Raw genomic sequence first — 25,639 nt, 5'->3', positions numbered from 1 at the left:
CAAGATGATAGCAAGTTATTGCGTCGGCGCAGTTTGGCTCTCGCCATTTGTCACTTGCAGGTTCAACAATGACAGTAAATATTATTATTATTCTTCTTATATCAGCTCACTACATTAATAATAATTGCGTAGCTGCTTAAAGCGAGTGCCCCCCAGTCTCTGTGCCAATCAGTGTAAATATCCCAAGTGACGGCTCTTGCGGCTCCCTTACAGTATGTACTCACAGTATGTGACGGTGTTTAGATTGTATCTGGTTACCAATAAACATGGACTTGTGATAGAATAAAGTACCGCTGGTTTCCATTATTCGTTATATTGGTTACAAGTTGGTGCCATTCTCATCTGTGTGCCAGGGGTTCAAAAGGGTTGTTGGGTAGCTGTGAAAATATACATGAGATGTTTATGCTGTGGGGGGTGAGAGTAAGAAGGAGGCTGTTTCCAGCGAATTTAATGGGGGGAATAATGCTGGAGTCCCTCTAGCAGGGTACATTTTGGAGACATATTGGATAAAGGAAAAAAAACCCTAACCCTGTAGGCAATTATGAATAATATCCGGTGCTGGTTTCCCTTTGGGCTAAACATTAACCCTATCTGTAACAATGGCCCCTTTATTGGAGCTCCCTATAGATCCTCTCAGGTCCCTGTCTGGGTTTCACATGAGGGGTGGGCGTGTCCTAACGGTCCCTGCCAGAAGCACAGTAGGAGGGGGAGAGCCAATCACAGCCCTGCACTCACACAAGCACAGACAGGCTTCAGTTCCCTATCAGGTCAGCCTAGCTGCTGATTGGTTCCTATCCTACAGTGCTGCCGGCCCCCCTGCACAGCCTGGGAAAGGAGGCAGCAGGAAGTGGAACAGATGGGCGGGGCTAGTGGGGTTTTTGTGGAATTTCTCAATAAATCAGTCAGAAACACAACTTTTTTAAGCACAATCCTTCTATATCTAGAGAATAATTCCCTGGTACATTCATAATTTTTTTTAGGACATGTCTCCTTTAAACACCTGCCCCTTCTCCAGTCTTGTGCCCATAGGGATGTGCCAACCGTGGGCAAACCCAGCCCTGCCTATGGTGCCCTGATATTCCGCTTACTTCCCTGGCCTATAGGGTGAGTGTACCCCATTCTGCAGAACAGGATATGACTGCCATTCCCCTTCCCATACTCCTCTGTGTGTAACAGAGGTGCAGAGCTGCAGTTTAACAACATCATTGTATCATTCATGCAAAAGAAACAACAGATCAGTCCTAGGGTAAATAATGGGAATGAGCTGCCCCTTGAAAGCTCAATGGCACTGGGGCTGAATATGGGAGGGCTACCCCGCTAGGCTCCTATTGAATGAAGCCCCCAATCCTAGTTAGATCAGCGCAGGCAGAGAATGCATTCATTAGCCAGCCTACCCCCCTCTGTCAGGAACCGCAGGCAAATCACTGCCCACCAATAACATGGAAGCGCCTATTTCTATAAACGACAAGGAAGTGATATAATCGACGATTTCATTGGCCGCCAGACCCCGGAGCTGAACGCACCTTCTGTACGTCATAGAGAAGGGACGTAGGTACCGCCCCAAGAGGCGGAGTTATAAGATGACTGCTTTCACCAATCCACAGAAAAGATAAAGTGTAAGTGGACAAACTGAGGAAGCAAAAAAAGAGAGTTATCTGCCATACTGACTTTCTTTTGGCTACTTACTCGTTTATCTAAATATATGGTTTCCACAATTACATTTGCTGTAAGAATTCTGCCTTCCTGCTGCCTGCAACTTTATTATCCTGTGTCCCTGGCATTGTCCCTCCCCTGCACTCACATCTCCAGCCTGGGCTACTGGGTAAGTGCTTTTCCCTCCTCCTCCTCCTCCTCCTCCTCCTCCTCCCTGCACTGTCTGTGGGACTGGGGGTTAATCCCGCTGCAGGGGCTGATAGAGAGGGGCGGCTGTGGGACTGGGGGTTAATCCCGCTGCAGGGGCTGATAGGGAGGGGCGGCTGTGGGACTGGGGGTTAATCCCGCTGCAGGGGCTGATAGAGAGGGGCGGCTGTGGGACTGGGGGTTAATCCCGCTGCAGGGGCCGATAGAGAGGGGCGGCTGTGGGACTGGGGGTTAATCCCGCTGCAGGGGCCGATAGAGAGGGGCGGCTGTGGGACTGGGGGTTAATCCCGCTGCAGGGGCTGATAGAGAGGGGCGGCTGTGGGACTGGGGGTTAATCCCGCTGCAGGGGCTGATAGAGAGGGGGGGCTGTGGGACTGGGGGTTAATCCCGCTGCAGGGGCCGATAGAGAGGGGCGGCTGTGGGACTGGGGGTTAATCCCGCTGCAGGGGCCGATAGAGAGGGGCGGCTGTGGGACTGGGGGTTAATCCCGCTGCAGGGGCCGATAGAGAAGGGCGGCTGTGGGACTGGGGGTTAATCCCGCTGCAGGGGCCGATAGAGAGGGGCGGCTGTGGGACTGGGGGTTAATCCCGCTGCAGGGGCCGATAGAGAGGGGCGGCTGTGGGACTGGGGGTTAATCCCGCTGCAGGGGCCGATAGAGAGGGGCGGCTGTGGGACTGGGGGTTAATCCCGCTGCAGGGGCCGATAGAGAGGGGCGGCTGTGGGACTGGGGGTTAATCCCGCTGCAGGGGCCGATAGAGAGGGGCGGCTGTGGGACTGGGGGTTAATCCCGCTGCAGGGGCCGATAGAGAGGGGCGGCTGTGGGACTGGGGGTTAATCCCGCTGCAGGGGCCGATAGAGAGGGGCGGCTGTGGGACTGGGGGTTAATCCCGCTGCAGGGGCCGATAGAGAGGGGCGGCTGTGGGACTGGGGGTTAATCCCGCTGCAGGGGCCGATAGAGAGGGGCGGCTGTGGGACTGGGGGTTAATCCCGCTGCAGGGGCCGATAGAGAGGGGCGGCTGTGGGACTGGGGGTTAATCCCGCTGCAGGGGCCGATAGAGAGGGGCGGCTGTGGGACTGGGGGTTAATCCCGCTGCAGGGGCCGATAGAGAGGGGCGGCTGTGGGACTGGGGTTAATCCCGCTGCAGGGGCCGATAGAGAGGGGCGGCTGTGGGACTGGGGGTTAATCCCGCTGCAGGGGCCGATAGAGAGGGGCGGCTGTGGGACTGGGGGTTAATCCCGCTGCAGGGGCCGATAGAGAGGGGCGGCTGTGGGACTGGGGGTTAATCCCGCTGCAGGGGCCGATAGAGAGGGGCGGCTGTGGGACTGGGGGTTAATCCCGCTGCAGGGGCCGATAGAGAGGGGCGGCTGTGGGACTGGGGGTTAATCCCGCTGCAGGGGCCGATAGAGAGGGGCGGCTGTGGGACTGGGGGTTAATCCCGCTGCAGGGGCCGATAGAGAGGGGCGGCTGTGGGACTGGGGGTTAATCCCGCTGCAGGGGCCGATAGAGAGGGGCGGCTGTGGGACTGGGGGTTAATCCCGCTGCAGGGCCGATAGAGAGGGGCGGCTGTGGGACTGGGGGTTAATCCCGCTGCAGGGGCCGATAGAGAGGGGCGGCTGTGGGACTGGGGGTTAATCCCGCTGCAGGGGCCGATAGAGAGGGGCGGCTGTGGGACTGGGGGTTAATCCCGCTGCAGGGGCCGATAGAGAGGGGCGGCTGTGGGACTGGGGGTTAATCCCGCTGCAGGGGCCGATAGAGAGGGGCGGCTGTGGGACTGGGGGTTAATCCCGCTGCAGGGGCCGATAGAGAGGGGCGGCTGTGGGGCTGGGGGTTTATCCCGCTGCAGGGGCCGATAGAGAGGGGCGGCTGTGGGGCTGGGGGTTAATCCCGCTGCAGGGGCCGATAGAGAGGGGCGGCTGTGGGACTGGGGGTTAATCCCGCTGCAGGGGCCGATAGAGAGGGGCGGCTGTGGCACTGGGGGTTAATCCCGCTGCAGGGGCTGATAGAGAGGGGCGGCTGTGGGACTGGGGGTTAATCCCGCTGCAGGGGCTGATAGAGAGGGGAGGCTGTGGGACTGGGGGTTAATCCCGCTGCAGGGGCTGATAGAGAGGGGCGGCTGGGAAGTTGGGGGGGGATATAATTCTGCAGCCGGTACTAATCACAAGGGATAAGGAAAGTACATACTGCTGCTATAATACTAAAGACACAGTATTATGTTATTAGAAGTTCCCCAGAGGCAGAACCAGGAATGAATAAAGGCAGAAGAACCGGACCCTGAATATCATCAGAACCCAATGGAAAGCTCAGCAACAGCCTCTTCTGCTGATGGAGGTAAGTAGCCAGGGATTCTGTTAGAGTCTATTGGGGTGAGATTATCATTTCATTATTTCCTTACTGGCAGGTTCCCCAGAGGCAGAACCAGAGAAAATACAGATAAAAATGAAGAAAGATGAATTGGACTCTGGAGATGCTGGGTATCTGTATGCAGGTAAGTAGGCAGAGATTCCTATTGGGAACCTGAAGGGAAGGTTCATACCTCACTCTCTGCGGATCAGTGCAACTTACAACTTCAGTGTCTCACTGTTTAATCATCCTGCTGATAAAACCCAATTACACGGCCCTGTCTCTCCCTTACTCCCAGCTTTACACGGCCCGGTCTCTCCCTTACTCCCAGCTTTACACGGCCCTGTCTCTCCCTTACTCCCAGCTTTACACGGCCCTGTCTCTCCCTTACTCCCAGCTTTACACGGCCCTGTCTCTCCCTTACTCCCAGCTTTACGCGGCCCTGTCTCTCCCTTACTCCCAGCTTTACGCGGCCCTGTCTCTCCCTTACTCCCAGCTTTACGCGGCCCTGTCTCTCCCTTACTCCCAGCTTTACGCGGCCCTGTCTCTCCCTTACTCCCAGCTTTACGCGGCCCTGTCTCTCCCTTACTCCCAGCTTTACGCGGCCCTGTCTCTCCCTTACTCCCAGCTTTACGCGGCCCTGTCTCTCCCTTACTCCCAGCTTTACGCGGCCCTGTCTCTCCCTTACTCCCAGCTTTACGCGGCCCTGTCTCTCCCTTACTCCCAGCTTTACGCGGCCCTGTCTCTCCTTTACTGGCAGCTTCCCCATTGGCTGAATCAGAAATAATACAAATCAAGATAAAGGAAGAAGAATCGGCCCCTGAAGAAGACATCAATTCAACAGAAGGTTCAGCATATTCCATATACACTGGGGGAAATGTACAATATGGCTGTTAATGTCTTGCCATGAGTCTTGCTTACACGCTATTGTTGCTTCCTTGCTAGCAGGTTCCTCAGAGGATGAAGGGGAAATATTACAGGTAAAGATAAAGGAGGAAGAACCGGACCCTGAGGACCATCAGAACCCAATGGAAAGCTCAGCAGCGCCACTTACTGATGGGGGTAAGTAGCCAGGGATTCTGTCAGTAACAGCAACATAGGTTTATAGAATAGCAATGCTGATATCCATATGTGGGTTAAGGATCTGTTTGTATGGTTTTCTGTTGACTCTCCAGTTGGTTACCCAGTTATTATGTGGTTTAGTTCCAAACCCAGTACAAACTGCATGCATTTCAGCACTGACACTTGCTTTTCTGTGAATAGAGAGTCGCTTGAACAATGAACGCAATCGAGACTGTAACATTTCCGCATTGATGCAAAGAAGTCGGACCTCACACAGTTCCCTTGATCCACTGGACACAGCCAGGAAGTCATCGCTGGGTCGAGAGACCGACTCGGAGTCGGATACAAGATACAAGGATGTCTCGGCAAGCTCCAAAGCCTCAGGGTTTATCTGCAGTAAATGTGGGGCAGTCTTTTCTGCAAACCATGATCTACTCACCCACCTGTGCGTCTGTACTGGCAGCGCCCACATAGGAATAAAGCCATTTATTTGTACTGAGCAGCCGTATCCAAGGGAGAAACCCTTCATGTGCACAGAGTGTGGGAAGAGCTTCTCTCGCAGGAGCAATCTTCAGAGCCACCGAATAATCCACACAGGGATGAAGCCGTTCATATGCACTGAGTGTGGCAAACACTTCTCCAATAAGAGCAACCTGCACAACCACAAGAAAATTCACACGCCTGAGAAACCATTCATATGTACCGACTGCGGGAAGAGTTTCCCCGAGAGCAGCAGCCTGCGCAAACACCAGATCATCCACACCGGGAGGAATGGTTACACGTGTACTGAATGTGGGTGCAGTTTCTATCGAAGGAGCAACCTTCACAGCCACCAGAGAGTTCACACGGGGGAGAAACCATTCACCTGCACTCAGTGTGGGGAAAGCTTCTCTCATAAAACCAGTCTGAAGACCCATCTGATGATTCACACGGGGGAGAGACCATTCTCGTGTACAGAATGTGGCAAATGCTTTACTCAAAAGTACAAACTTCTAAGGCATCACATGACTCACACAGGGGAGAAACCATACATGTGCACAGAATGTGGGAAAGGCTTTCCTCACAAAGACACTCTAATGAGACACCAGGGGATTCACACAGGGGTGAAACCATTCACCTGCAGGGAATGTGGGAAAAGTTTCTCTCGGGTGAGCCACCTTCAAAAGCATCTCAGAGTCCACATTAAATAGAGGCTGTGGAAATAGAGAGCACTGGTGCCTAATGGCTTTTCCGCGGTAACTACGTTAGCTAGAATCTTGCTGCACAGTATGCTATGTCTTAACCAAAAAAACCTGAAAAGAGAGGGATGAAGCTTTGTGCATGTTGGGTAATACCTGGGGCTGTTTTACTGAGCTCGAAATAAAAACCTTTCCCTTTGCCAAAGGCTTGTTGGTGCATGGGGGTCTGTAGCTTCAAAACAAAACATATACATAAAACATATAGGATAAAGGAAATATAATATATGGTGCTGGTTTCCCTTTGGGCTAAACATTAACCCTATCTGTAACAATGGCCCCTTTATTGGAGCTCCCTATAGATCCTCTCAGGTCCCTGTCTGGGTTTCACATGAGGGGTGGGCGTGTCCTAACGGTCCCTGCCAGAAGCACAGTAGGAGGGGGAGAGCCAATCACAGCCCTGCACTCACACAAGCACAGACAGGCTTCAGTTCCCTATCAGGTCAGTCTAGCTGCTGATTGGTTCCTATCCTACAGTGCCGCCGCCCCCCTGCACAGCCTGGGAAAGGAAGCAGCAGGAAGTGGAATTTTGGAGACATTTTCCATCAATCAAAGCTGGTAACAGAATACCATAGTACAAACTTATTGTTCCATTGCTGAAATCCATCCAATCACTGTCACAGCCAATCAGTTTATATCCTGCACAGAAAGGAAGAATCATTTGCATCTAAAAGTCTTCGAACTAAAACCCACGCGTGTCACGAGTCACATTTATATTACTGTATTACCATCCAATCACGGTGCAGCTTGCTTCACTTTAGTGCAAAGTGATAGTTATTTAATGTATTCAATGTAATTATGAAAAGGTGGAACCATGAGTGAGTTATCCAATCAGTCTCTATGATCCCAATAAGCTTTTTTGGCACATATTTAGTTCCACAAAACATTTGTTTCCCCTAGAATTATTTCCCATATTCATATATTGTTCCTGTCTGACCATGGGAAAGAGAGCAGCCCAGGAGCCGGAAGTACAGAGAATCAGAGCTCTGTACCTGGGTAAGTACTGGGGGGAGATTGGATGCACTTACCCAGGGGGAGGTTCCTGCCTGACCATGGGAAAGAGAGCAGCCCAGGAGCAGGAAGTACAGAGAATCAGAGCTCTGTACCTGGGTAAGTACTGGGGGGAGATTGGATGCACTTACCCAGGGGGAGGTTCCTGCCTGACCATGGGAAAGAGAGCAGCCCAGGAGCAGGAAGTACAGAGAATCAGAGCTCTGTACCTGGGTAAGTACTGGGGGGAGATTGGATTCACTTACCCAGGGGGAGGTTCCTGCCTGACCATGGGAAAGAGAGCAGCCCAGGAGCAGGAAGTACAGAGAATCAGAGCTCTGTACCTGGGTAAGTACTGGGGGGAGATTGGATACACTTACCCAGGGGGAGGTTCCTGTCTGACCATGGGAAAGAGAGCAGCCCAGGAGCAGGAAGTACAGAGAATCAGAGCTCTGTACCTGGGTAAGTACTGGGGGGAGATTGGATTCACTTACCCAGGGGGAGGTTCCTGCCTGACCATGGGAAAGAGAGCAGCCCAGGAGCCGGAAGTACAGAGAATCAGAGCTCTGTACCTGGGTAAGTACTGGGGGGAGATTGGATTCACTTACCCAGGGGGAGGTTCCTGCCTGACCATGGGAAAGAGAGCAGCCCAGGAGCAGGAAGTACAGAGAATCAGAGCTCTGTACCTGGGTAAGTACTGGGGGGAGATTGGATACACTTACCCAGGGGGAGGTTCCTGTCTGACCATGGGAAAGAGAGCAGCCCAGGAGCAGGAAGTACAGAGAATCAGAGCTCTGTACCTGGGTAAGTACTGGGGGGAGATTGGATTCACTTACCCAGGGGGAGGTTCCTGCCTGACCATGGGAAAGAGAGCAGCCCAGGAGCCGGAAGTACAGAGAATCAGAGCTCTGTACCTGGGTAAGTACTGGGGGGAGATTGGATTCACTTACCCAGGGGGAGGTTCCTGCCTGACCATGGGAAAGAGAGCAGCCCAGGAGCAGGAAGTACAGAGAATCAGAGCTCTGTACCTGGGTAAGTACTGGGGGGAGATTGGATACACTTACCCAGGGGGAGGTTCCTGTCTGACCATGGGAAAGAGAGCAGCCCAGGAGCAGGAAGTACAGAGAATCAGAGCTCTGTACCTGGGTAAGTACTGGGGGGAGATTGGATACACTTACCCAGGGGGAGGTTCCTGTCTGACCATGGGAAAGAGAGCAGCCCAGGAGCAGGAAGTACAGAGAATCAGAGCTCTGTACCTGGGTAAGTACTGGGGGGAGATTGGATTCACTTACCCAGGGGGAGGTTCCTGCCTGACCATGGGAAAGAGAGCAGCCCAGGAGCCGGAAGTACAGAGAATCAGAGCTCTGTACCTGGGTAAGTACTGGGGGGAGATTGGATTCACTTACCCAGGGGGAGGTTCCTGCCTGACCATGGGAAAGAGAGCAGCCCAGGAGCCGGAAGTACTGGGGGGAGATTGGATTCACTTACCCAGGGGGGGGTTCCTGCCTGACCATGGGAAAGAGAGCAGCCCAGGAGCAGGAAGTACAGAGAATCAGAGCTCTGTACCTGGGTAAGTACTGGGGGGAGATTGGATTCACTTACCCAGGGGGAGGTTCCTGCCTGACCATGGGAAAGAGAGCAGCCCAGGAGCAGGAAGTACAGAGAATCAGAGCTCTGTACCTGGGTAAGTACTGGGGGGAGATTGGATTCACTTACCCGGGGGGGGGTTCCTGCCTGACCATGGGAAAGAGAGCAGCCCAGGAGCAGGAAGTACAGAGAATCAGAGCCCTGTACCTGGGTAAGTACTGGGGGGAGATTGGATGCACTTACCCAGGGGGAGGTTCCTGCCTGACCATGGGAAAGAGAGCAGCCCAGGAGCAGGAAGTACAGAGAATCAGAGCTCTGTACCTGGGTAAGTACTGGGGGGAGATTGGATTCACTTACCCAGGGGGAGGTTCCTGCCTGACCATGGGAAAGAGAGCAGCCCAGGAGCAGGAAGTACAGAGAATCAGAGCTCTGTACCTGGGTAACTACTGGGGGGAGATTGGATACACTTACCCAGGGGGAGGTTCCTGTCTGACCATGGAAAAGAGAGCAGCCCAGGAGCAGGAAGTACAGAGAATCAGAGCTCTGTACCTGGGTAAGTACTGGGGGGAGATTGGATACACTTACCCAGGGGGAGGTTCCTGTCTGACCATGGGAAAGAGAGCAGCCCAGGAGCAGGAAGTACAGAGAATCAGAGCTCTGTACCTGGGTAAGTACTGGGGGGAGATTGGATACACTTACCCAGGGGGAGGTTCCTGTCTGACCATGGGAAAGAGAGCAGCCCAGGAGCAGGAAGTACAGAGAATCAGAGCTCTGTATCTGGGTAAGTACTGGGGGGAGATTGGATTCACTTACCCAGGGGGGGGTTCCTGCCTGACCATGGGAAAGAGAGCAGCCCAGGAGCAGGAAGTACAGAGAATCAGAGCCCTGTACCTGGGTAAGTACTGGGGGGAGATTGGATGCACTTACCCAGGGGGAGGTTCCTGTCTGACCATGGGAAAGAGAGCAGCCCAGGAGCAGGAAGTACAGAGAATCAGAGCTCTGTACCTGGGTAAGTACTGGGGGGAGATTGGATACACTTACCCAGGGGGAGGTTCCTGTCTGACCATGGGAAAGAGAGCAGCCCAGGAGCAGGAAGTACAGAGAATCAGAGCTCTGTACCTGGGTAAGTACTGGGGGGAGATTGGATACACTTACCCAGGGGGAGGTTCCTGTCTGACCATGGGAAAGAGAGCAGCCCAGGAGCAGGAAGTACAGAGAATCAGAGCTCTGTACCTGGGTAAGTACTGGGGGGAGATTGGATTCACTTACCCAGGGGGAGGTTCCTGCCTGACCATGGGAAAGAGAGCAGCCCAGGAGCAGGAAGTACAGAGAATCAGAGCTCTGTATCTGGGTAAGTACTGGGGGGAGATTGGATTCACTTACCCAGGGGGAGGTTCCTGCCTGACCATGGGAAAGAGAGCAGCCCAGGAGCAGGAAGTACAGAGAATCAAAGCTCTGTATCTGGGTAAGTACTGGGGGGAGATTGGATTCACTTACCCAGGGGGAGGTTCCTGCCTGACCATGGGAAAGAGAGCAGCCCAGGAGCAGGAAGTACAGAGAATCAGAGCTCTGTACCTGGGTAAGTACTGGGGGGAGATTGGATTCACTTACCCAGGGGAGGTTCCTGCCTGACCATGGGAAAGAGAGCAGCCCAGGAGCAGGAAGTACAGAGAATCAGAGCTCTGTACCTGGGTAAGTACTGGGGGGAGATTGGATTCACTTACCCGGGGGGGGGTTCCTGCCTGACCATGGGAAAGAGAGCAGCCCAGGAGCAGGAAGTACAGAGAATCAGAGCTCTGTACCTGGGTAAGTACTGGGGGGAGATTGGATTCACTTACCCAGGGGGAGGTTCCTATCTGACCATGGGAAAGAGAGCAGCCCAGGAGCAGGAAGTACAGAGAATCAGAGCTCTGTACCTGGGTAAGTACTGGGGGGAGATTGGATTCACTTACCCGGGGGGGGGTTCCTGCCTGACCATGGGAAAGAGAGCAGCCCAGGAGCAGGAAGTACAGAGAATCAGAGCTCTGTACCTGGGTAAGTACTGGGGGGAGATTGGATTCACTTACCCGGGGGGGGGTCCTGCCTGACCATGGGAAGAGAGCAGCCCAGGAGCAGGAAGTACAGAGAATCAAAGCTCTGTATCTGGGTAAGTACTGGGGGGAGATTGGATTCACTTACCCAGGGGGAGGTTCCTGCCTGACCATGGGAAAGAGAGCAGCCCAGGAGCAGGAAGTACAGAGAATCAGAGCTCTGTACCTGGGTAAGTACTGGGGGGAGATTGGATTCACTTACCCAGGGGGAGGTTCCTGCCTGACCATGGGAAAGAGAGCAGCCCAGGAGCAGGAAGTACAGAGAATCAGAGCTCTGTACCTGGGTAAGTACTGGGGGGAGATTGGATTCACTTACCCGGGGGGGGTTCCTGCCTGACCATGGGAAAGAGAGCAGCCCAGGAGCAGGAAGTACAGAGAATCAGAGCTCTGTACCTGGGTAAGTACTGGGGGGAGATTGGATTCACTTACCCAGGGGGAGGTTCCTATCTGACCATGGGAAAGAGAGCAGCCCAGGAGCAGGAAGTACAGAGAATCAGAGCTCTGTACCTGGGTAAGTACTGGGGGGAGATTGGATTCACTTACCCGGGGGGGGGGTTCCTGCCTGACCATGGGAAAGAGAGCAGCCCAGGAGCAGGAAGTACAGAGAATCAGAGCTCTGTACCTGGGTAAGTACTGGGGGGAGATTGGATTCACTTACCCGGGGGGGGGTTCCTGCCTGACCATGGGAAAGAGAGCAGCCCAGGAGCAGGAAGTACAGAGAATCAGAGCTCTGTACCTGGGTAAGTACTGGGGGGAGATTGGATTCACTTACCCGGGGGGGGGTTCCTGCCTGACCATTCTAAATGGGGTCGCTCCTGTGTTGCTGTACTTTTTGCTAAAAACCAGGAGCTATACAGTCCCATGGGGGGGCATTACTCATGCAGATTATGGATAGGCAGCTCCATGAGCATCTTTTGACAGAAGGTGGGACATGAAAAGTCTTTGGTACAACTCTGCTCCTCGTGTGAATTCCCGTATTCCCAGCTGCCACTTACCTCTTAAAGATCTGCCCACGGGGTAAGTCTGCACCTCCGCTACCCCCTGATCTCATAGGAAAAAGAGCAGAATATGTCCCCCAGAAATGGCAAGCCCCCCATTTTTATATACAAAATATCTATTAATAATAAAGTTGGTGCTCCACCCCCAAATGGCATTAGAGATGTAGCGAACCTCACAAAAAAAGTTCGCGAACCCGTTCGCGAACTTCCGCCAAAAAGTGCAAACTTTTGCGAACTTTGCGAACCCCATAGACTTCAATGGGAAGGCGAACTTTAAAACCTAGAAAAGCCATTTCTGGCCAGAAAACTGATTTTAAAGTTGTTTAAAGGGTGCCACGACCTGGACAGTGACATGCAGGAGGGGGATCAAGGGCAAAAATTTCTCTGAAAAATACTTTGTTGACACAGCGTTGCGTTTTGTGCTGTAAAGGGCAGAAATCACACTACATTTCTAAACTTGTGTAATAAACTGCTTTAAAACGTCCGGCGCCTACATGCCAATCAAGTTGTGTAAAGGTTACGGCCGGTTCACACGCAAAGACAAAACGCCACAGTAGTGGATACGGAATATATTATTGCTGGTGGAAAAACATCGCTCAGGTGATTTTATTGCAATGCAATGTCACTACTATGTGTAACATGTTTGGTGTGCTACTATGTGTAACGTGTTTGGTGTGCTACTATGTGTAACATGTTTGGTGCACTACTACGTGTAACGTGTTTGGTGCACTACTATGAATAACAGCAAACAGCACTGGACACGTTAAAGAACAGTAACTTAAATTAAAAAAAAATAAAAATTAATAATAAAAAAAAAGTGATCTCTGGTTGGTGCTGGGGGTGAACTACTAGGAGCAGCACACCAGTCCCCAACACAGCTAGACTAATAGCACTCGGCTCTATAAATTACAGTAGCAAAGTAAAAAAACACAAATAAAAAAAATGATGTGAATGTGTGGTTGGTGCTTAGTGCACTACTATGAGCAGCACACCTGTCTCCAACACCCACAGACGGAGCTGCAGTACACAATGAAAAGAAGAGTAACAGTAATCAGAAAATAAAAGCAGTTCTTACAAGGACTATTGGGTTACAGCAGATGATCAGCAGGACAGCTGTCCCACAGCAGTTACATACAGAGCAGTAGTAAGTAGATTACTAGTCAGCAAAGCTACCTAAACTGTCCCTCAAACCCCTGCACAGCTCTCTCCCTATGCTAACTCATCAAGCACACACAGGCAGAATGTAAAATGGCTGCTGGGCTTCGGTTTATATATGGAAGGGAGTGGTCCGGGGGTGGTCCAGGAGGGAGAGCTGCCTGATTGGCTGCCATGTATCTGCTGGCTCTGGGGTGAGAGGTCAAAATTTGGCTCCAGCTAAGGCGAACCCAAAATTGCGAACTTCGCTAAAAGTTCGCGAACTTGCGAACACCTGATTTTCGTGCGAATTAGTTCTCCGGCGAACAGTTCGCTACATCTCTAAATGGCATAACTAGATGTTACTGGGCCCCTCATCAAATTCAATTTAGGGCCCCCAAAGCATTAGTAAGTTGGCATTTTCTTCCAAGATGTACAGTGGAATTTTATATATTCCAGGGGATCAGAAAACAATTGTGTAAAATATGGGAAAATGTAAAATTAGGGAAATGCTGCACAGGTATGGGACCTGTTACCCAGAATGCTCGGGACCAAGGTTATTCCAGATAAGGGATCTTTCTGTAATTTGGATCTCCATACCTTAAGTCTACTAAAAGATCAATAAAACAGTAAATAAACCCAATAGGGCTGTTCTGCCCCAATAAGGGGTAATTATATCTTAGTTGGGATCAAGTACAGGTACTGTTTTATTATTACAGAGAAAAGGGAATCATTTAACCATTAAATAAACCCAATAGGGCTGTTCTGCCCCCAATAAGGGGTAATTATATCTTAGTTGGGATCAAGTACAGGTACTGTTTTATTATTACAGAGAAAAGGGAATCATTTAACCATGAAATAAACCCAATAGGGCTGTTCTGCCCCCAATAAGGGGTAATTATATCTTAGTTGGGATCAAGTACAGGTACTGTTTTATTATTACAGAGAAAAGGGAATCATTTAACCATGAAATAAACCCAATAGGGCTGTTCTGCCCCCAATAAGGGGTAATTATATCTTAGTTGGGATCAAGTACAGGTACTGTTTTATTATTACAGAGAAAAGGGAATCATTTAACCATGAAATAAACCCAATAGGGCTGTTCTGCCCCCAATAAGGGGTAATTATATCTTAGTTGGGATCAAGTACAGGTACTGTTTTATTATTACAGAGAAAATGGAATCATTTAACCATTAAATAAACCCAATAGGGCTGTTCTGCCCCAATAAGGGGTAATTATATCTTAGTTGGGATCAAGTACAGGTACTGTTTTATTATTACAGAGAAAAGGGAATCATTTAACCATGAAATAAACCCAATAGGGCTGTTCTGCCCCCAATAAGGGGTAATTATATCTTAGTTGGGATCAAGTACAGGTACTGTTTTATTATTACAGAGAAAAGGGAATCATTTAACCATGAAATAAACCCAATAGGGCTGTTCTGCCCCCAATAAGGGGTAATTATATCTTAGTTGGGATCAAGTACAGGTACTGTTTTATTATTACAGAGAAAAGGGAATCATTTAACCATGAAATAAACCCAATAGGGCTGTTCTGCCCCCAATAAGGGGTAATTATATCTTAGTTGGGATCAAGTACAGGTACTGTTTTATTATTACAGAGAAAAGGGAATCATTTAACCATGAAATAAACCCAATAGGGCTGTTCTGCCCCAATAAGGGGTAATTATATCTTAGTTGGGATCAAGTACAGGTACTGTTTTATTATTACAGAGAAAAGGGAATCATTTAACCATTAAATAAACCCAATAGGGCTGTTCTGCCCCAATAAGGGGTAATTATATCTTAGTTGGGATCAAGTACAGGTACTGTTTTATTATTACAGAGAAAAGGGAATCATTTTTAAAATTCTGAATTATTTGATTAAAATGGAGTCTATGGGAGACGGCCTTTCTGTAATTCAGAACTTTCTGGATAATGGGTTTCCAGATAAGGGATCCCATACCTGTATGTATTATAGGATGGTGGGGCCACAAAAAAACATTGTAGAATTGGGAAAAATGTAAACTCTGTAAAACAGGTTACACTTTATGAAAATTGCTCATTATTTCTATATACTATAGTTACACACCTACCTACTAACATCCAAGCAGATAATTATAACATCACACAAGGACACAGAAATGCACCAAACATTAAACTTTATTCCAAAACGGTTAATTGCCTGTGTAGCTAAAATATAAAAAGTTCAAATATAATAGAGAGAAAGCACCGACTCCATTCCCTCAGTTCATCGGCCGTGGATTCCACCATATTGGGAAGAGGTCCCTTTATCCCAGAAGGCAGTGGGGCAGCTGTAGCCTCTTGTGGTAATGAAATAGCTATTAAAGTGGCATCGCTAACAGCAATGTAGCATAATAGAAGTTTGCAACCTTTCTAGCAACCCATAGCAACCAATCACAATGCAGCATTTCCTGGGCAGCTATTTTAAAACAGACATTTGATTGGCTGCTATGGGTCACTAGATGCGGGCATACTGTAGACCTTTTCATTACATTACCCCATAAGACTTTTACCTGTAGGCATTGGGGTTATTCAGAGGGACAGTGGGAGGAGCCTTGCATGCTGCTGGTGGGTGGGGCTTAGTCCTGTTGTGTTTAATAGCAATAGCCTCCCAGAGCTGGGCACCAAGGCAAACTCCCATTTAAGCAAATTGAAGAACAGAAGGGGGCAAGGGATGGGGTTGGTGGAAAACTGCTGGGAAAAACTGGGCAGGGACATATTGGTGCCCCGCCCCCAAATTCCAACTCTCAGCAGACAATCTTATTCTGTCACATTGTCACATTCCTGGCCACTGGGAGGTTTTTTGCCCCGGTGGGATCTCAGGTGAGTCCGAAGGCTGCATTTCTGGAAGAAGCTTTTCCCACACTCCGTACAGGCAAACAGTTTGGTCCCAGAATGAAGCTTCCCATGGTCTGCAAGGGTGCTCCTATGAGCAAAGCACCTCCCACACACAGTGCAGGCGTAGGGTTTCTCCCTGGTGTGAGTAGTCAGGTGGGCCTGCAGCGTGCCCTTCAGGGAGAAGCTTTTGTCACACTCCGAGCACTTAAATGGCTTTAACCCTTTGTGGATCATCTCATGCGTAAGGAGGTGGCTCCTCTGGGCAAAGCTTTTCCCGCACTCCGCGCACGTGTGAGGCTTCACTCCCGTGTGCGTTTTCTTGTGTTTGTTATAACCGCTCCTCAGCAGGAAGCTTTTGCCGCACTCGGCACATTTGTGAGGATTGTCCCCCACGTGCAGCTTCTGGTGCTTGAGGAGGGTGCTCTTGGCACGGAAACTCTTGCCACACTCAGTGCAGGTATAGGGGTTTCCCCCGGTGTGTGTAATGGCGTGTAGGTGGAGATGGTGCTCCTGTGAGAAGCTTTCCCCACACTCAGTGCAGCTATAGGGGTTTCCCCCGGTGTGTGTAATGGCGTGTAGGTGGAGATGGTGCTCCTGTGAGAAGCTTTCCCCACACTCAGTGCAGGTATAGGGGTTCCTCCCTTTGTGACTCTTCTGGTGCTCCACAAACACCGTCTCCTGGGAGAAACACTCCCCACATTCTGCACATTTGAGATTCTCCTTGACGGCGTGACTCAGCTGGTGCTTCACAAGTGCATCCTTCCGGAAGTAGCTTTTCCCACATTCTGTACATTTATATTTCTTCTCCCCCGTGTGATGGTTCAGGTGACTGACAAGGTTGCTTCTGACCGTGAAGCCTTTCCCGCATTCCGTGCAGGTGAATGGTTTCTCCCCTGTGTGAACTCTAAGGTGGATACGAAGACAGTTCTTCTCGGCGAAGCATTTCCCACATTCCATGCAGGCGAATGGTTTCTCCCCGGTGTGCATCTTCTCGTGTGAGACGAGGTCCGAGTTGTCGCTGAAGCTTTCCCCACATTCTACACATACATAGGGTTTTTGGACAGTATGAATCTTTTGGTGTTTGCGAAGGGTGTGACTGTGAGAGAAGCTTTTCCCACATTCTGTGCAGGTATATGGTTTCTCCCCTGTGTGCACTTTCTGGTGGCTGCGGAGCTTGCTCTTCTGAGGGAAAGTCTTCCCACATTCTAAACATTCAAACGGTCTTTCACCGGTGTGAGTCTTTTGGTGAATCTCCAGACAGTGCTTCTGGGTATAACTTTTCCCACACTCAGAACAACTGAATGGTTTCTCCCCGGTGTGGATTTTAATATGTTTGTTAAGGTGGCAGCGATAGGAGAAGCTTTTGCCACATTCTGGGCATGGGAAAGGCTTCTTTGTGGTCGGAACTTGATGAATATTCTCTTTCTCGGTACATGTGGAACGTTCCTTGTCTGCATTTGTGGGAGTACTGGCTGAACGGGGGGTCCCAGTAGCAGCACAGAGGTGGGTGGAACGATCACTATCCGCAAGGAGGCATTTCCCACATTTCCTGCATGCAAGTGCTTGTGATTCAGAGCAATCCATGGGATCAGTATCCAAACTGGTCTCTCCCACTTGCCCTGTCAATAAGCCCCCGCCTTGTGACTCCTCCTGTACTGGATCCGGAGGCTTAGAATCCACCAATTCTGCACTTTCTGCTTTCGATGGCCTCACAAACGGTGTGTCACATTCAGCATTCCATTCAGCCTTCAGAGTAATATCTACAAATGGGAATCCAGATCTCATTAGAACTCATCCTATTGCCTGACATTTCCCACTATCTGCCCCACAGGCACAAGCAGGGAGATCCCTAAACTCCAGCCCAGTGTTACTGCCCCACAGGCACAAGCAGGGAGATCCCTAAACTCCAGCCCAGTGTTACTGCCCCACAGGCACAAGCAGGGAGATCCCTAAACTCCAGCCCAGTGTTACTGCCCCACAGGCACAAGCAGGGAGATCCCTAAACTCCAGCCCAGTGTTACTGCCCCACAGGCACAAGCAGGGAGATCCCTAAACTCCAGCCCGGTGTTACTGCCCCACAGGCACAAGCAGGGAGATCCCTAAACTCCAGCCCGGCGTTACTGCCCCACAGGCACAAGCAGGGAGATCCCTAAACTCCAGCCCAGTGTTACTGCCCCACAGGCACAAGCAGGGAGATCCCTAAACTCCAGCCCAGTGTTACTGCCCCACAGGCACAAGCAGGGAGATCCCTAAACTCCAGCCCAGTGTTACTGCCCCACAGGCACAAGCAGGGAGATTCCTAAACTCCAGCCCAGTGTTACTGCCCCACAGGCACAAGCAGGGAGATCCCTAAACTCCAGCCCAGTGTTACTGCCCCACAGGCACAAGCAGGGAGATCCCTAAACTCCAGCCCGGTGTTACTGCCCCACAGGCACAAGCAGGGAGATCCCTAAACTCCAGCCCCGTGTTACTGCCCCACAGGCACAAGCAGGGAGATCCCTAAACTCCAGCCCAGTGTTACTGCCCCACAGGCACAAGCAGGGAGATCCCTAAACTCCAGCCCAGCGTTACTGCCCCACAGGCACAAGCAGGGAGATCCCTAAACTCCAGCCCAGCGTTACTGCCCCACAGGCACAAGCAGGGAGATCCCTAAACTCCAGCCCAGTGTTACTGCCCCACAGGCACAAGCAGGGAGATCCCTAAACTCCAGCCCAGTGTTACTGCCCCACAGGCACAAGCAGGGAGATCCCTAAACTCCAGCCCAGTGTTACTGCCCCACAGGCACAAGCAGGGAGATCCCTAAACTCCAGCCCGGTGTTACTGCCCCACAGGCACAAGCAGGGAGATCCCTAAACTCCAGCCCAGTGTTACTGCCCCACAGGCACAAGCAGGGAGATCCCTAAACTCCAGCCCAGTGTTACTGCCCCACAGGCACAAGCAGGGAGATCCCTAAACTCCAGCCCGGCGTTACTGCCCCACAGGCACAAGCAGGGAGATCCCTAAACTCCAGCCCAGTGTTACTGCCCCACAGGCACAAGCAGGGAGATCCCTAAACTCCAGCCCGGTGTTACTGCCCCACAGGCACAAGCAGGGAGATCCCTAAACTCCAGCCCAGTGTTACTGCCCCACAGGCACAAGCAGGGAGATCCCTAAACTCCAGCCCAGTGTTACTGCCCCACAGGCACAAGCAGGGAGATCCCTAAACTCCAGCCCAGTGTTACTGCCCCACAGGCACAAGCAGGGAGATCCCTAAACTCCAGCCCAGTGTTACTGACAGAATCTCAGGCTACTTACCCCCATAAATAAACTGAAATGCTGAGTTTCTCGTTTGGTTCTGATGATCATCAAGGCCCATTTCTTCTTTCTCTGCTTTTATCTGTAATACTTCTGGTTTCACTTCACCGGCCCCAGGAACGGGATCCATTTCCCTCTTTATTGTGGGCAGAGGCTCCTCAGTGTCCGGCTCTTCATTCTCCCATTTCCCCTCTAACCTCCTTGGTTCCATCTCTGGAGAACCTGACAGCAAGGAACAGAACATATAAACTGCCCGTTATGTACAGAAACTGCAGTTTCCATAGAAGCTAAAGACTCGCAGTTCAGGTGGATTCAGGCATTTAGGGACAATGTGCCGTCGCTGAGGTGAGAGCTTTGCCCGGGGCCAGTCATTTGCTTTTAGTTCCTCCCACTCTCTGTCCCTGTGCCATTAGCGTATCAATGGGGCTTAGGGGCCTATTGTCAGTGCTAAAGCGCCAGTTTCTCTGCCAACCCCCTTACCAGTAGGTGCAGCCAACATGTTTGCAGTGTGTGTGGGGGGGGGGGGGGTACAGAAAACATACAGAAGAAACACCTGAGAGGAGTTATTAAGGGCTGGATGCAAATCCTGATCCTGGGCAAATAATAGCTGATAACTAGAAGGTTTTGGCTACTGAATTAATTGTATGTGTAATCTCCACAGCCTGTAGCCTGTCACTTTAAATAGGAGTAACCCCTGCACTGCCACAATATGCACATTACATTACATTTTAAAGCCTACCCATACTACCCACAGCCGCCCCTCTCTATCAGCCCCTGCAGCGGGATTAACCCCCAGTCCCACAGCCGCCCCTCTCTATCAGCCCCTGCAGCGGGATTAACCCCCAGTCCCACAGCCGCCCCTCTCTATCAGCCCCTGCAGCGGGATTAACCCCCAGTCCCACAGCCGCCCCTCTCTATCAGCCCCTGCAGCGGGATTAACCCCCAGTCCCACAGCCGCCCCTCTCTATCAGCCCCTGCAGCGGGATTAACCCCCAGTCCCACAGCCGCCCCTCTCTATCGGCCCCTGCAGCGGGATTAACCCCCAGTCCCACAGCCGCCCCTCTCTATCAGCCCCTGCAGCGGGATTAACCCCCAGTCCCACAGCCGCCCCTCTATATCAGCCCCTGCAGCGGGATTAACCCCCAGTCCCACAGCCGCCCCTCTCTATCGGCCCCTGCAGCGGGATTAACCCCCAGTCCCACAGCCGCCCCTCTCTATCGGCCCCTGCAGCGGGATTAACCCCCAGTCCCACAGCCGCCCCTCTCTATCAGCCCCTGCAGCGGGATTAACCCCAGTCCCACAGCCGCCCCTCTCTATCAGCCCCTGCAGCGGGATTAACCCCCAGTCCCACAGCCGCCCCTCTCTATCAGCCCCTGCAGCGGGATTAACCCCCAGTCCCACAGCCGCCCCTCTCTATCAGCCCCTGCAGCGGGATTAACCCCCAGTCCCACAGACAGTGCAGGGAGGAGGAGGAGGAGGAGGAGGAGGAGGAGGAGGAGGAGGAGGGAAAAGCACTTACCCAGTAGCCCAGGCTGGAGATGTGAGTGCAGGGGAGGGACAATGCCAGGGACACAGGGGAAGGGAATTACAGGACACAACTCCCAGCCGGTTCCTATCTGATCTATCACAGCTGTGAAATGCACTCAGTTCTTTTGGCCCCGCCTCTGAGGGAGGGGCATATCTGTCAGTCAATATTTGCATTGAAAGGGGTTTCACCCAAGAAGTCTGGATGTTTTTGTGTATCACTAATAGAGAGGTCGCTGCCATTTTCTTGGTAGGCAAGTAACGCAGAATCATTCAAAACAATAGAGGAGAATAAGAAAGAAACATTCTTCTGGCAGCACAGCCCTATGGCGCAGACTGATGTAGAGTCAGTAAATTGGGCAGAAATTATATTCCAGTATAGTCCTGGCTGTAAAGGGAAACTATGTGCCTTCAACCCAAGGCAGAATGGAAAGAACGCAGGGTCAGAGCTAGAGGCGGGGGGGGGGGGCTGAGCTGAGCAAGCTGTATGGGGGGGGGGTTATTGTGGTGGGTGTGGGCCAAGCTGCTTTAAGAAGAGATGAATACAGGTCTGTGATTGGCTCTCCCCCTCCTACTGTGCTTCTGGCAGGGACCGTTAGGACACGCCCACCCCTCATGTGAAACCCAGACAGGGACCTGAGAGGATCTATAGGGAGCTCCAATAAAGGGGCCATTGTTACAGATAGGATAATACATAATGCCTGATTTACCTTCTGGTACTACGGGGGCACTATACGATGGCAATTACTTGCCTGGTTGCACGGCGACTCCTACCTGCCCCCCGGCTGCCCAGTGCCCCCATACCCCAGGCAGGAGCTGGCGAGGGGAGATTTCTTCACAACTATACAGGCAGCAGCCCCCCATGGTCTGGGAGAAAGTAAGTGCAATTAACTAACTGCTGTGTGACTTGTAAGTGCTACCTGGCTGATTGAGCACATACTAATTAAGGGGGTGGAGTAAATCTGGTAAATTCTCAACAGACATTTGGCTGTTTGGTTTGAACCTCAATAAGTTTCTGACTGCACAGCGAGTTTGGGAGCTGCTAGCGAGTTTTGCATGTAATCTAAAGTGTTGCATGTAAATTTAAGTGTATAGCAGGCGTTTAAAACAAAAAAGGCGTTTGAAACTTAAAAGGCACTATACAAGGGATTGCACTCGGGAGACTGTAAGTACCCAGTTGCAATATGAGTTGCAGTATGATTGCTGGTGTTACTCAGTGTGCATCTTGTCGCATGTATGTGGTCCTGGAGCAGCAGTTCCATGCAGCATTTACTTGTGAGAGATGCAGGTGGGTTTTCCTCTTGGAATCTGAGGTGCAGAATCTAAGGGGGGAACTGGCAGCACTGAGGGCAGCTGCAAACATGGGGGAGAACAGGAGGCTCACTGAGCAACCACTGGTAGGGGCCGGTGTAGTGGGGGGGGGAGAAGGGACAGTGGAGGTTAATGAGGGAGACAAATTTGTAACAGTTAAGAGGGGCAGTAGGGGACACAAGGGTAGGGGGGCTGGTTCAAAGCTTGTACAAACCAACAGATTTGCCGCTTTAGGTGAAGATGCTGGGGAAGGCAGCTCTGAGCTGGCGTGTATGGAGCAGGCTGACTCTCAGAGCACCCTGGGAGCCGGCACCTCTAATACAGGTGGGGGGAGTAGTGCTAGGAAGGGAAGGCAGCTCTGAGCTGGCGTGTATGGAGCAGGCTGACTCTCAGAGCACCCTGGGAGCCGGCACCTCTAATACAGGTGGGGGGAATAGTGCTAGGGAGGGAAGGCAGGTTATAGTTGTAGGGGATTCAATTATTAGAAAGGTGGATAGGGTAATTTGTCGCAAAGACCCTACATGCCGAACTGTGTGTTGCTTGCCTGGTGCTAGGGTTCGGCATGTGGTGGAACGAGTGGACAGATTGTTGGGAGGGGCTGGGGAAGACCCGGCGGTTGGGGGTACACATAGGTACCAATGACAAAGTTAGAGGAGGGGGGGAAGTCCTCAAGAACGATTTTAAAAAGCTAGGTGCGAAGTTGAGGGCGAGGACTTCCAAGGTAATTTTCTCAGAGATATTACCTGTGCCACGAGCAACATTAAGAAGGCAGCGGGAGCTCAGGGAGATTAATGCGTGGCTGAGAGATTGGTGCAGGGAGGAGGGCTTTGGGGTTCTCCAGAACTGGGCTGATTTCTCAATCGGCTACAGGCTCTTTGCCAGGGATGGGCTGCACCTCAATGATGGGGCAGCTGCTTTGGGGGAAAAGATGGCTAGAGGGTTGGAGGAGATTTTAAACTAGGAGTGGGGGGGGAGGGTGCAGCGGGAAATTCTGTGGTAGACAGGATAGATGAGGTAGTGGGCATAGTAAGGAAAATTGGGGGAGGAGACTTGCTTCGGGATACTGATAATGGCAGGGAGGCCCATAAGTTGTTTACACGTCATTCTCACGCCGGAACCAGTATTAAATGTATGTTTACCAATGCAAGGAGTCTGACTGGTAAAATGGGAGAGCTGGAGGTACTGGCGTTGGAGCGGAAATATGATGTGATTGGTGTTGCTGAAACTTGGTTGAATGAGTCACATGACTGGGCAGTTAATATTGGGGGGTATACATTGTTTCGGAGGGACAGGGGCAATAGAAAAGGAGGAGGAGTGTGTCTGTTCATTAAGCACGACTTAAAAGCAAATATTAAGGAGGAAGTGATGGGGTTAACAGAGGGAGCTGAATCCTTATGGGTTGAGCTTCTCACAGATAGTAAAGAATCTACCAAACTAATTGTAGGGGTATGCTATAGCCCCCCTAATGTAAGCGAAGAGGAGGAGGCCCAGCTCCTGTTGCAAATAGAAAAGGCTGCTAGTTTGGGGCAAGTGATAATAATGGGGGATTTTAATTACCCTGATATTGACTGGGGCAATAGTACTGCCAGGGCAGTAAATGGGAACAAGTTTATAAACTTGCTGCACGACAACTTTATGTCACAGGTTGTTGAGGAGCCAACCAGGAACAATGCTATACTAGATCTAGTGATCTCTAATGACCCAGAACGTATAGCAAATGTGCAAGTGGTTGAACCCCTGGGTAATAGTGACCATAATGTTATTTCATTTGATGTTTGGTGCAGGAAACAAATTTACACGGGGGCAACAAAGACACTGAATTTTAGGAAGGCAAATTTTAGCTCCTTAAGGGCAGCGCTTCAGGGCATAGATTGGGGCATTATGTTTTCTGATAAAAATACAGAGCAGAAATGGTTGTCATTTAAAATGATATTAAATCATTACTGTTCTCAATTCATTCCATTAATAAGAAAAAGTAGAAGTGTTAAGAATCACCCCATGTGGCTTAACTCTGAGGTAAAGAAGTTAATAGGGAAAAAAAGGAAAGCTTTTAAGAAATATAAGTCAGAGGGGACAGTAGCTGCGTTTAATGAATATAAACACTATAACAAGTGTGTAAAACAGCAATCCGGAAGGCAAAGATAGAAAATGAGGAGCGCATCGCGGCCGAGGCCAAGACTAACCCCAAAAAGTTTTTTAAGTATATTAATAGTAAAAAGATGCAGGTTGAGGGTGTGGCCCCATTGAGTTATAATAACAATATGGTTACAGCGGGTACAGAAAAGGCAGATGTGCTTAACCAGTTCTTTTCTTCTGTGTATACAGTAGGGGGAGCCAGTGGGCCAAGTCCCACCCAATAGCTGCACTGTTGCCTCAGCTCCAACTACACAGTGGTTGGCACAGGATATGGTGCTTAAAGGGTTACACACGATAAATGTAAACAAGGCACCTGGGCCAGATGGAATACCCCCTCGGGTACTGAGAGAGCTAGGGGCAGAATTGCAGTGGCCCTTGTTTCTGATATTCTCAGACTCTCTTTCATCAGGTATGGTACCTAGTGATTGGAAGAAGGCGAATGTCACTCCCATATTTAAAAAGGGAATAAGATCTCAGCCTGGCAATTATAGGCCTGTAAGTTTGACATCCGTGGTGGGCAAGTTATTTGAAGGCTTGTTAAGGGATCACATTCAAAATTATGTAGTGGAGAATGGCATTATGAGCAGTAATCAGCATGGCTTTATGAAGGACAGGTCATGTCAGACCAATTTAATTGCTTTTTATGATGAGGTAAGTAAGAAGCTGGACAGTGGGGGGGCAGTAGTGGGACAGTGGGGGGGCAGTAGTGGGACAGTGGGGGGCAGTAGTGGAACAGTGGGGGGCAGTAGTGGGACAGTGGGGGGGCAGTAGTGGGACAGTGGGGGGGCAGTAATGGGACAGTGGGGGTGCAGTAGTGGGACAGTGGGGGGCAGTAGTGGGACAGTGGGGGGGCAGTAATGGGACAGTGGGGGTGCAGTAGTGGGACAGTGGGGGGCAGTAGTGGGACAGTGGGGGGGCAGTAATGGGACAGTGGGGGGGCAGTAGTGGGACAGTGGGGGGGCAGTAATGGGACAGTGGGGGGGCAGTAATGGGACAGTGGGGGTGCAGTAGTGGGACAGTGGGGGGCAGTAGTGGGACAGTGGGGGGCAGTAGTGGGACAGTGGGGGGGCAGTAGTGGGACAGTGGGGGGGCAGTAATGGGACAGTGGGGGTGCAGTAGTGGGACAGTGGGGGGCAGTAGTGGGACAGTGGGGGGCAGTAGTGGGACAGTGGGGGGGCAGTAGTGGGACAGTGGGGGGGCAGTAATGGGACAGTG

General features: G+C 51.2%; 2 protein-coding genes across 13 annotated transcripts in view; one reads left to right on the top strand and one right to left on the bottom strand.

The window, feature by feature from the left end:
- The first annotated feature begins 1,532 nt into the window (after window positions 1–1,532).
- LOC108647921 (oocyte zinc finger protein XlCOF6.1-like) lies at window positions 1,533–6,646 on the top strand. Of its 3 annotated transcripts, none has more exons than XM_031904276.1 (6): window positions 1,533–1,822; window positions 4,082–4,189; window positions 4,260–4,346; window positions 4,929–5,048; window positions 5,147–5,263; window positions 5,465–6,646. In XM_031904276.1, the coding sequence occupies exons 2-6, from the start codon at window positions 4,153–4,155 to the stop codon at window positions 6,451–6,453; spliced, it is 1,350 nt and encodes a 449-aa protein (XP_031760136.1). In that variant the 5' UTR covers window positions 1,533–1,822; window positions 4,082–4,152; the 3' UTR covers window positions 6,454–6,646. The 3 variants fall into 3 exon arrangements, with proteins under 3 accessions (XP_031760136.1, XP_017950593.1, XP_017950592.1); XM_018095103.2 differs by having other exon boundaries at window positions 1,536–1,822; window positions 4,962–5,048; window positions 5,150–5,263; XM_018095104.2 differs by having other exon boundaries at window positions 1,535–1,822; window positions 4,082–4,346; window positions 4,962–5,048.
- Window positions 6,647–15,442: 8,796 nt separating this feature from the next.
- The window catches only part of LOC101733242 (oocyte zinc finger protein XlCOF6-like), a 255,372-nt gene continuing 245,175 nt past the window's right edge, over window positions 15,443–25,639 (bottom strand). For 7 of the 10 annotated variants that reach the window (XM_031904217.1, XM_031904215.1, XM_031904214.1 and 4 more), the window contains 2 exons: window positions 19,454–19,675; window positions 15,443–17,919 (listed from right to left, as the gene is read on the bottom strand). In XM_031904217.1, the coding sequence (XP_031760077.1) occupies window positions 16,082–17,919; window positions 19,454–19,664 (2,049 nt within the window). In that variant the 5' untranslated portion in view covers window positions 19,665–19,675 and the 3' untranslated portion in view covers window positions 15,443–16,081. Of the gene's footprint in view, window positions 17,920–19,453; window positions 19,676–20,972; window positions 21,146–21,687; window positions 21,805–25,639 lie in introns of those variants that run through there. The other 3 variants (XM_031904218.1, XM_012953314.3, XM_031904212.1) reach the window with 3 other exon arrangements.

The sequence above is a fragment of the Xenopus tropicalis genome, chromosome 6, assembly GCF_000004195.4.
Source record: "Xenopus tropicalis strain Nigerian chromosome 6, UCB_Xtro_10.0, whole genome shotgun sequence".
NCBI lineage: Eukaryota > Metazoa > Chordata > Amphibia > Anura > Pipidae > Xenopus > Xenopus tropicalis.
This window is presented reverse-complemented; position numbering and strand designations above follow the sequence as displayed.